The sequence below is a fragment of the Peromyscus eremicus genome, chromosome 14 (genome assembly GCF_949786415.1).
Source record: "Peromyscus eremicus chromosome 14, PerEre_H2_v1, whole genome shotgun sequence".
Lineage (NCBI taxonomy): Eukaryota > Metazoa > Chordata > Mammalia > Rodentia > Cricetidae > Peromyscus > Peromyscus eremicus.
The window spans coordinates 1,864,558-1,876,864 of record NC_081430.1 but is presented as its reverse complement, the minus strand read 5'-3'; the positions used below and the strand labels follow the sequence as shown (position 1 = coordinate 1,876,864).

Sequence of the window (12,307 nt, the reverse complement as noted above, 5' to 3'; positions counted from 1 at the left end):
TCAATGAGTTAATATACCTACTAAGAAACAATATCCAATCCCATCTCTTTTTCTATGTGTGCAGGAGTACATGCATGAGCCCGTGGAAGTTGGAAGTGAACAGTGAGAGTAAACAGAGTACATTCCATAAGCACTCTCCATCCACCTTAGTTTTTGTGGCAAGACCTCTCGATAAACCTGGAACTTCCTAATTACTAGAATGGCTGACCACCAATGCTCCAGGGATGCTCCTATCTCTGGCCCCCTAGCACTGGGGTCACAGGCACATGCTGCCATGCCTACCTTTTGACATGGGAGCTGGGGATCTAAACTCAGACACTCATGCTTGTGTGACAAACACTTTACTGACTGGGCCTTCTCCCCAATACTCAAGACTTACACATCTTCAAACTTCTTTTAGAATAGATTGGGGAGCAGGAAGCTGGACAGATGGCTCAGTGGTTAAAAGCACTGGCTGCTCTTCCAGAAGATGTAGGTTCAATTCTCAGCACACAAATGATAACAGCCATCTGCAATTACAGTTCCAGGAGATCCAACACCCTCTTCCGGCCTCCATGAGCATTATACACATAGACATACATGAAGGCAAAACACCTATACACATAAGTTGAAGGCCAGTCTGGTCTACAGAGCGAGATCCAGGACAGACACCAAAACTACACAGAGAAACCCTGTCTCAAAAAAAAAAATTATAATATATAAAAATTAGAATAGTTTCTCAAACAAAGCCTAAATTTATAAATAAGGCAAAGCCACCTAATTTCAACTAAGCAAATTAGGAGACCAGAGTTAAACAGCTAACATTCTCTTCATCCAAATCAGAAGATTTCTTCAGAGTATGTACTAAACAAATACAATTGTTGAACTACTAGCCTCAACAGGAAACTCAATGGAAAATTTACTGCTCACTGCAATGAAATCTTGATTAAATATATTCTTATTTCCATTAGGCCCTGGCTTGATCCCTAGCACCACAAAATGAGCTATAACCCAAAAGTTAACAAACTGGAGTTCGCTTTTCAAAGGCTCTAGAGTAGAACCATTTTCTTGCTCACTTAGGTAGTGACAGAGTTTAGTTCCTTGTGGTTGTGAGACAACTAGCAAGTCCCATTTCTTTCCTGGCTATCAGTTGAGAGCAGGTGCCAACTTCTAATCACATCTATCTGACTTGATTCTCAGTCCCTTTTTTTTACCTTCAACACCAACAACAACAGATCACATATTCATCATGCTTCAATTTCCTGTCTTCATCCAGCATCCAGCATTTGATAGAGTCTTTTGCCTTTCTCTTCCATTTTTTTAAAGAAGTTAGTGACTGACAGTGAAACCACAAGAATAACCTATAATATCCTTGTCTCAAAGCCCATACCTGTAACTGCAAAATCCTTTTTGCCATTCAAAGTAACGTATTTCCATGAATTTGGGCATGAACATCTTTGAGGTGGTCATTATGATGCCTAGGGTACTATTTTTATTGAACTTTACTCATCTGAAGTCAGAAATTAAACCAGAGAGCCTGACAACTGCTATAACATGAATTTATGTTAATCCCCAATGCAATAGTGTTGGTAGGCAAGGCCTTTGGGTACATAAAATTTAGACACAGATTTTCAATTATTACCTATTGCAGAATATTATTTTAACTGGACAAAGATGTGTTGCATTTGTTTATACTGCAGAATATTACTTTAACTGTGTAAAGGTCTGTTACTTTTGTTTATGCTGCATTTGTTTAACAATGCAAGGATGTGTGCTTAAATATGTAAAGGTATGTTGCATTTCTTTCACCTTGCCTGCCTAAGGCACCTTATTGGTCTAATAAAAAGCTGAACAGCCAATAGCTAGGCAGAGAAAGGATAGGCGGTGCTGGCCGGTAGAGAGAATAAATGGGAGAAATCTAGGCTCAGAGAGGAACCAGAGAAGGAGGAGGAAGAGAGAACAAGGGACATACGCAGGGCCAGAAGCTAGGCCAGGCAGCCAGACATGGCAAGCAGTGAAAGTAAGATATATAAAATAAAATACAGTAAAAAACCGCAAGGCAGAAAGTAGATAAAGAGAAACAAGTTAGTTTAAGTTAAAAGAGCTAGAAAGAAACAAGCCTAAGCTGGGTGGAGCATTCATAACTAATAAAAAGTCTCTGTGTTATGATTTGGGAGCTGGTTGGTGGCCTAAACAAAATAACCTGGTACAATTACCTTTTACAATACTTTAACTTGTGTAAAGTAAGTGACAGAACTCTGGACCATTTCATTCTGAGCACCATACCTTCTTGATGCATGTCCTAAAATAAACTAGCCAAAAGATGTATCTGTGGATAACTAACTTGAGGGGTTTTTTTTGTTTTGTTTTTCCCTTTTTTTAATTTTCTTAGTTCAATCCTTTAAAAAACACGTTCCAGGAATTATTTTCCAAAGTGAACTTGTGTTTATTTTACCATAATCAATATGGAAAAAAATCTGGATTGCCACTCCTGAACTCTGAATAAGATCCTAGCTGTGATCATTAAAAAACAAACAAACAAACAAAAAAAAAAACACACACACAACCCTTTCATTCACCAAAAAGGATTTGAAGTTCCTATCACACATATTAAAACAAAATGAATAAATCTGGATCCTATTTTACTAAACATTTCTCAGAAAGTCATACCTGTTGTTCACATGACACTAACTTGACAATTTCCATATCTATAATGACAATCATAAATTGATATTAAAGCCTTCTAACTTAATTCTAAGCTATTTCCATTTCAACAAACCCAAGAGTAATTAAAAAAAAAAACTGTTTCAAACTGTATGTTCTACTCACAAAGTAATGAAGCATAAGAGTGATGAGAAGCAGAGCAACACACCTACACACCTGTACAATATTATAGAGACTCAAGGCTGCACCTACACACCTGTACAATATTATAGAGACTCAAGGCTGCACCTACACACCTGTACACTATTACAGAGACTCAATGCTGCACCTACACACCTGTACAATATTACAGAGACTCAAGGCTGCACCTACACACCTGTACACTATTATAGAGACTCAAGGCTGCACCTACACACCTGTACACTATTATAGAGACTCAAGGCTGCACCTACACACCTGTACACTATAATAGAGACTCAAGGCTGCACCTACACACCTGTACACTATTATAGAGACTCAAGGCTGCACCTACACACCTGTACACTATTATAGAGACTCAAGGCTGCACCTACACACCTGTACACTATTATAGAGACTCAAGGCTGCACCTACACACCTGTACACTACTATAGAGACTCAAGGCTGCACCTACACGCCTGTACACTACTATAGAGACTCAAGGCTGCACCTACACACCTGTACAATGTTATAGAGACTCAAGGCTGCACCTACACGCCTGCACAATGTTATAGAGACTCAAGGCTGCACCTACACGCCTGCACAATATTATAGAGACTCAAGGCTGCACCTACACGCCTGTACAATGTTATAGAGACTCAAGGCTGCACCTACACACCTGTACAATGTTATAGAGACTCAAGGCTGCACCTACACACCTGTACAATGTTATAGAGACTCAAGGCTGCACCTACACACCTGTACAATATTATAGAGACTCAAGCTGCATTTCATTAACAAGCTATGTCATTTAAAAGGAATAAACAGCAAATAACCCATAATTATGGGTACTGCTTCTACACATTCAAGTCATACTTTAACAAGTTCTTAATACCAATATTTGTTTAACATTATGAATTTTACATGCTACAATGGAAATGAGTAGTGGCTTCAGCATCCAAACAAGAAAACACACACACAAAGAAGAAATGAAAATCTTCCCTAATTACTTTGAAGAAACATTTACTAAATAACTTCCTTTCAACTGTAAGTGTTCCAGCAAGGGATGATAATAGGTAAAAGTATACAGCTTCCATAACATTATTAATCAGTCATATTAATAAAACATAAAAGGGCTGTTGTAAATGTGAAATGGAAGGAAAACAGTAGACTAACGTGCACAATAAGTGAGCTGCTTGTTATTTTCTGTATGCCATTCTGAATTTCACAACAAAACACCACAATAAAAGATAAAACAAATTCAATAGGATTTTAAGTGATGTTACCTTAATAAGAGTTTTATTTGAGTCTGTGCTACTTTACTATGCTGCCTACACCACAGCAAACCCATAGTAAGACTTTCAAATCATTTGGATTTCAGAATAGCATCACCTCCACCTGATGGTAGCTGAACCCTAGTTCCAAAAGTAATTTAGAAACATAGATATCTAAATCAAGCATATTTGTCCTGTGTTAAATTTATCTATGTCAAAACACCAATGTAAAACTGCAGAATGACTTACCCATACCAAAGTTTTTTGTGACATGTTAAAAAATGTACCACCTCAGACCAATAAAGGTAATACTATAAACAGTCTCACAGTGTATCTACCACCTTTGCTTCAATATATAACTGCAGTGAGCTTAAAATAAAACTTACTAAATTTGCAGCAACTAAATCTTACAGACATTAAAAAAAATACCACTCATTAATTCAGTGCTCTCTGAGTGACCATCTACTATATAAAAAATTTATAAAAGCATGTTTTCACCTGTGCATGAATCAGTTTCACTTGGTCATAAAAGTATTTTTAACAGCTTAAGAAAGCATCACAGTTATAACAAGAACATTATTAGATGAAAGTTATAATTATCCCTTCTTCCAAAATAAATATGTAACAAAAGGCTTACAAAAAATATTTTTGGCTTAAAGAACATTCCCTCATGATATGAGTTTAGGACACAATTAGATGGGAATGAAAATGCAAAACTTGGAAAACAGATAGTCAACATTACAAATTAATGGAGTTCTATGTTCTACTTACCTAACTGCTTCCTTATAATTTACTACTAATTTTATATATGTGTGTGTATATTTGTATATATACATATATATTTGAGACAGGTTCTATGTAGTCCTGGCCTGGAACTAACTATGTAGACCAGGCTGGTGTTGAACTCACAGAGACCCTCCGGCTGCCTCCCAAGTGCTGAGATTAAAGGTGTGCACCACCATGCCCAGCTAATTAAACTTTTTTAAATGATCTTAAAATAACTTACCAAAGCTTTAATATAGACCATTAAGTCATTAACTGCCACAATCACAAAATGCATCTGCTGTACATCATAAATAATGCATATTAATATTTTATATCTGATTTGAAATATGAGGTAATCATATTTCAATCAAAAGCCATTCTCTCATTTTCACCTAAGAGGTCTTCATTTAGATTTAGTTTATATTCAAGGTAGTCTTAGAATGTGGGATAAAATTGTGAATTTTTTTCATGGGTTTTAAAAAAAGGAGACATTTAGAGACCTAACAATGACAGCAATCTTTTTGGCAAATCAATAAATGCTGCCAAAGACTTTAAGGAAAAGCACTGGTGGTTTAAGAGCACAGACTCTGGAGTCAGAGTTTTCCAGGAACACTATATGTGCAACTTCAGAACCCAGTAGAATATAGCTATAAAAAGAAAGGAGACTTTGTGTTTTGTTTTGGGACATATCGTTAATGTCTAAAATAGCACAAGGCATGTGCGGTAGGCAGGCATTCAATAAATATTTATAGAAGGGATTAATAAATTTGCCTAAGTTTTATAAGAATAAAATGACAAGTTTTTTTCTTACTGCTTCATGGGAAGTAAAGATGAGTCCAAAGGTTTTGAAAAGCAGGAGAAAAGTTTGTCTCCTGGAAACCACATCAGCAGCATTGTTAGCATCAGATTTATAATTCCAATACAGAGACAGTGACAGAATTGAACTTCTCAAACACAAAACCTGTATCTATTCACTAAATTTATATTGGGTTCCTAACAAGCTATTTACGCTGAAATAATCATTTGATAACTATATGAATTACAAATCTTGATTTTCATAAACAGACCAGAGTACACACGAAAGTATTGTCTGGCTTGTTTTTAATGGAAAAATTTTCTTCCTTTAAATTCTACTTGTAGAAAAACTCAACAATAGAGTAAATAAAAATAAAATTAAAAGCTAACTACAAATATACCTTTGTAAGGTATAGTAATCAGTTCATAGATACATTATTTTCAAAAACTAAAAAATATTGAAGATAAAGCCAATACTACATTAGAGAAGAGGTTTAAAGAACACAACTCTAGCCGGGCAGTGGTGGTGCACGCCTTTAATCCCAGCTCTTGGGAGGCAGAGCCAGGTGGATCTCTGTGAGTTCGAGGCCAGCCTGGTCTACAGAGCGAGATCCAGGACAGGCACCAAAACTACACAGAGAAACCTTGTCTTGGAAAAGAAAGAAAGAAAGAAAGAGAGAGAGAGAGAGAGAGAGAGAGAGAGAGAGAGAGAGAGAGAGAAAGAAAAGAAAGAAAGAAAGAAAGAAAGAAAGAAAGAAAGAAAGAAAGAAAGAAAGAAAGAAAACAACTCTATGTGTATTACTACATCTATTGGTTCTAGAATATAATAATCATAATAAAATATTTGCTATTTTTAAATATACTGGACTGTAATTGAGGATAAATGCATACACTAAACCTTGAAATAGTTTTTTATCTATGGTTAATTACTACTACAGATAAATTTTGCTGCTTAAAGAATGAGAATTATTAAATGAAGCTCATAGCTGATACTAGAACTTTTACACCCATATGTAAGAATACACTGTGAAAACAATACTCAGTGCCTTCCTCAGCCATTATCAGAGACACTTCCTCCTGCCACACACTGGGAATAAACACAGAGACCCACAGGCAGACATAATGAAGAGAATGGCAGGCAGTGGAACATAGCCCTGGATGTAAATATCTCCATCAAATGCCTCCCCTCGGGGCTCAAGAAACCTTGCAGAAGAGGAAAGGGTATAAGAGACAAAAGGGAAGGAGGACATCAAGAAAACAAGGATGAAAGCACATATGAACTCACAGAAATTGAAGCAGCACGTACAAGACCTGCACAGTTCTGTGCCAGATGGAGTCCTAGAGCTGAAAGGAAAAACAGACACATGCCCCCATCCCTCACCCAGAAGCTGTCTCCAATTGATAACCATTTTGTGGCGGCCCACAAAGGTTTTCTAGTGAGATATGAGCTTGCTTTACCCAGCAGGGCTGCATTTAGAAGATTGTTTGACCATGTGCATGGTTACTAGGTGATTGGAAGGGTCTAGACTTGGCTGAGCTAGGGGGAGGTCTTTTGCTCCACCCCTTGGCATTTCTATAAATAGCCCTTTAGAAGAGACAGAAGGAGCCACCAGATATTGACCAAGGCCCTCCCCAGGCTATCCTTTGTTTTCTATCTGTTTCTCTCCCCTCTATCTTTCTACCTAAAATCTCTTATTCCTCTCTCCTCAAGAGTATCCTGGGGAAAAAGTGGGGGAGGATTCCCCCACACCATTTGCAAATGAAAATGAAAATTTAGTTTTCTCCAAGGGAAAACAAACTACTCTTAAGGGTAGACTGCATGCCTAGCAGTATATGGCTAATAGAAAATGAACACAATGGCATCTTTGGAAGTTCCTTGTCTCATAATGTCTTATAAGCTTTATTATTATTATTATTATTATTATTATTATTATTATTTATTTTTATCTTTTTTTATTTAATTTATACATTTTTCTCTCTCTCTCTTTACCTTATAGGGCCTATAGTGGTTTGAATAGTTATGGCCCCCACAGACTCATGTGTTTGAATGCTTGACCCATAGGGAGTAGCAGTATTAGGAGGTATGGCCTTGCTGGAGTGGGTGTGGCCTTGTTGGAGGAAGTGTCTCACTGGGGAGGTTGGCTTTGAGATCTCATATAAGCTCAAGCCACACCCAGTGAGACTGTCCACTTCCTACTGCCTATGGGTCAAGACATAGAACTCCAGCACCATGTCTGTCTGCATGCCACCATGCTTTTCACTATGATGATAATGGACTATACCTCTATAACTGTCAGCGAGCCCAATTAAATATTTTCCTTTATAAGAGTTGCCAAGGTCATGGTGTCTCTTCACAGCAATGGAAACCCTAACTAAGATCAGGTCCTTTGTGTTGATATTACAGCTTCCAGTTTAGTGTTTTTATAGGATTCCTTTCCCTCTGTTTGTTTCGTCCTATTCTGATGTTAGTTTATGTTTTATCTCTTTTTATTTTATCATTATCCCTTAGAATCCTGTTTATTTGCTAATGAGAGACAGAAGCAAGGTGGAGGGAGGTATCCAGATAAGATGGGAGGTAGTGAGGAACTAGGAGGAGCAAAAGAATGAGAAATCTTATATAATCAAGACATATTATGTGAGAAAAAAAACTATTTTCAATAAAAGGAAAAAAAGCAAGCAATAGTTTGGGAAAAGAAAAACACGGTAAAGAAAAACAAATTCAAAACCAGTGTTTCCCAGGAAAGAGTAACTTCCACTGAATAATTTAAAAGCAGTGAGGGCTGTTGATAGAGTGCCACCATGGTCTCATAGCTGGGCTCTCTTGAAGGAAGCCTCGTCACATCACACGAAGCTTCTACTCTGCTGTTAGGTCTGCACAGTGCCTGAGATCTGCTCTGTCCCCTGACATTTGTCTAAATCATCACTAATCCCACTGTAGTCTCTAGCCTCTTACCCTGCTGCACCATATAGCATTATCTGACAAAATAGATACTTATTGTGTCATTTCTTTAGTGAAAGCCAGAGGTAGTAGAAGATTCCAAGGAAAGGATTGATATACACAGAACTCACAGAGACTGTAATAAGTTCTATACATGTCCAAACCAGACAAAATCACAGAACTGAGACATAGAAGAGAACATAAAGTTCTTCCCCTAAACTAGAAGAGACTTGCAATTGATAACTACTGGAAAAAGAAAAATTAGTTTTGCCAATGGCTTATCACTGGGTTTATCAACCACACTCCAGGGCAGACCCCACGCCCAGGAGTAGCTGGTAAACACAAAAGACTCCATGCTTATTTTTTGTTCTCCTTATTTCATTTTGGCCTTTTTTTTCTTACTGGATTTTGTTGTTGTTGTTGTTTTTAATTTTCACTCTTTGAAAGACGGAAAGAATATGAACTTGGGTGAGTAGGGAGGTAGGAAGGACTAAGAACAACGGGAAAGAATAAAAATCAAAAGTTGAAAAAAAATTAAAAGAAAAACAGCACAAATGATAAATTAACAAATTTAAAAGCATTACACAAATATACAATGTACTATTTTTAAATTTTTAATTAAAATAAAATTGTATCACTTTCCCTTTCTTTCCTCCCCCTAGACCTGCCCTCCCTCCAACTCCTCTCATGCTTCCCCCACTCTCAAGTTGACAGCCACTTATTTCTTTGATTATTAGTTACACACAGGTATATGTATATGTATAGGCACAGATGTATAATTATAACCTTCCAAATTAAAAAAAAATCAAGAAAGTAACATATAACATACATGAAAATAATTTTTTTTTTTTTTTTTTTTTTTTGGTTTTCCGAGACAGGGTTTCTCTGTGTAGCTTTGCACCTTTCCTGGATCTCACTCTGTAGACCAGGCTGGCCTCAAACTCACAAAGATCCGCCTGCCTCTGCCTCCCAAGTGCTGGGATTAAAGGTGTGCACCACCACCGCCCGGCGAGAATAAATTTTAAAATAAAAATATATATACCTTTAAAAAAGAAAGAAAGAAACACTCACATATTACTCACTGCTTAATAACTTTTAATATAGTCCAGCATACTAAATAGCATATTGCCAAAACGAGCCTAACCAATGCCTATACTTAAGCATCACACAATTGAAATGTTGAAGCATGATTTGTGAAAATTACTGTATTTCTTTGACCAGCAAAAATATAAACATCAGAGCAGTGATTCTCAGCCTTCCTAATGCTGTGACCCCTTAATACTTCCTCATGTTGTGGTAACCCTTAACCATAAAATTATTTCGTTGCTACTTAATAACTGTAATTTTTATGTTATAAATTGTAATGTAAACATCTAATATGCAGGATATCTGACACGTGACCCTGCCAGGGTCACAATCCACAAGCTGAGAACTACTGCAACAGAACAAGACTTTACAACAGAAATATCAAAAATGGAAAAACTCAAGAGAACATATCAAATACATTTTTCTAGTGTTACTCTGGCATAATCATGCCTTCAAGAGTAAGCAAACCAGCAATGTTGAAGACATATAATCGGCTGGGTGGTGGTGTTGCACACCTTTAATCCCAGCACCTAGGAGGCAGAGGCAGGCGGATCTCTCTGAGTTCCAGGCCAGCCTGGTCTACAAAGGAAGTTCCAGGACAGCCAAGACTGTTTCACAGAGAAACTCTGTCTCAAAAAAAAAAAAAAAAAAAGACATATAATCAAAGGCCTTCTAAATCTATAAAAGAATAAATATCACCAAATATTTTCACTTCTAAAAAAAATTACTGTGTACCCAATGAAAACAAGAAACCCACAAAGTCTCATCAAAACCCAGGTGTTGGCATTTTCTATGTGTACTCACTAGTTATTCAAACTTTCTCCTGAAAAAATTATGGAACTTGAAGCTTTTTAGCCAGCAAAACCATCAACTCTAAACCTTGAATGTCAAGGGCCTATTTCAAATATCTAAGAAAAGAATGAATAAAGACATCTAGATACCACAAAACATGGGATTTATCACCTAAATAAACAGCATTTCTCCTGGATATTTACTCCATAGAAACTACAACAAAACCTACACACAAGTGTTTACACCCACTCTATTCATAATCACCAAAAGCTAGAAAAAACTCGAATTCTCCTTCAACCAGTGACTCAAAGGACAAGCCCCATGACAGCACAGAATGTATTCTAACAAACTGCTAGTATTCCTACCAATTTGAATAAATCTCAAAGGTATTAAAAGCTAGGTACGAGAAGCCAGCCTCAAAAAGGTATGGACTTTATGATTCCATTTATGTGTCATTATTAATAGACAAAACTATAATGATAAAAAAAATTATGATGGCTGTCAGGTTAGAGGACAAGGATAGTTCTGATCATCAAGCAATGATGGGCATATTTTCAAGAGTGATAAAAGTGTTTTGTATCATGACTGTGATTGCAGTGACTCAAATATTTACATGTTAAAGTGTACACAACAGTTCATGAAAAAAAAAGCCAGTTTTATTATATGATCATTTTTAAAGTAAACATTTTCAAGAAATCTAGTTTTATTCACCCTTTCTGGAGAGAAACATTGCTATAAACAGCCATCTAAAAAAATTTTAGTAATATTTGCTAATAGTGATAACAAATGTCAACAAATCAACTGAGTTAAAACTGTCAAACTTCTACCAATTTTTAATCATGAAAGGACTTACCAAGTTCATTGAGACTCTGAGCAGCTTTGGTTATCTCTCTACTTCCTCCTTGCAGTTGTCCCTGGAGTCTCTTACTGAGATATAAGATGCGAATTATTCTCCGAAGCAAATCACAGGCAACCTGTTCAAGTGACACAATATTAAGAAAGTACAGTAGCTCCATGAAGTTTCATTTTGATTACGGTCAGTTCATCTGTGAAGCTTTCCAATTCTTCAGATGTGAAAAAAAAATTGTTCATCCTTTTTGTTTCCCAGTGGACATCCTAAACAACCACATATCTTTAACAAGAACATCCACAATCCCATATTTAACCTTTACAAAAAACTTCAACTTATCCCAAATAGAGCAAATTTGAAATTGAGATACTATGGAGTCAAAGATTCTTTTCAACCCTGTTCTAGGCTGATTGCTGTTTGACTTCACATTAATTCAAATGGAAAGGTTCAAAAAGCTCCAATGCTAAGACTGTATTTCTATACAACTAAATCGGAATCTGAAGGAGTGATAACTACACATCAGTTCTGCTTGCTTAAAGGCCCAGGTAATGGGAATGTGCAGCCAACTGCTGTGCTTGGCTGCCCACTGTGGCCTCCACTCTAGTTTCTCTTTTCTCAATGTCTAGTTTTTTTCTCAACTTCACTAGTCCTTAAAGGATAAATTATGCATATCTGCTGTGGGATGGTCTGTATGTCAAGTGTGTTGCTGATTGGTCAATAAATAAATCACTGATTGGCCAGTGGCCAGGAAGTATAGGCGGGACAAGGAGGAGAATAAAGCTGGGAAGTGGAAGGCTGAGTCAGAGAGACACTGCCAGCCTCCACGATGAGAAACAGCATGTGAAGATGCCGGTAAGCCACGAGCCACATGGCAAGGTATAGATTAATGGAAATGGATTAATTTAAGCTGTAAGAACAGTTAGCTGTAAAAACAGAAGCCTGCCACGGCCATACAGTTTGTAACCAATATAAGTCTCTGTGTTTACT

The 12,307-nt window shown here is 36.9% G+C and overlaps 1 protein-coding gene across 2 annotated transcripts in view; it reads right to left on the bottom strand.

Annotated features, from left to right (window-relative positions):
* Cog5 (component of oligomeric golgi complex 5) overlaps positions 1-12,307 on the bottom strand; it is a 334,097-nt gene that overhangs the window by 282,130 nt on the left and 39,660 nt on the right. For both annotated transcript variants that reach the window (XR_009382819.1, XM_059279446.1), the window contains exon 6: positions 11,324-11,444. Coding sequence is in view for 1 of the 2 variants with exons in the window: in XM_059279446.1 (XP_059135429.1) it covers positions 11,324-11,444 (121 nt within the window). In the remaining variant the exon portion in view is untranslated. The remainder of the gene's footprint in view (positions 1-11,323; positions 11,445-12,307) is intronic.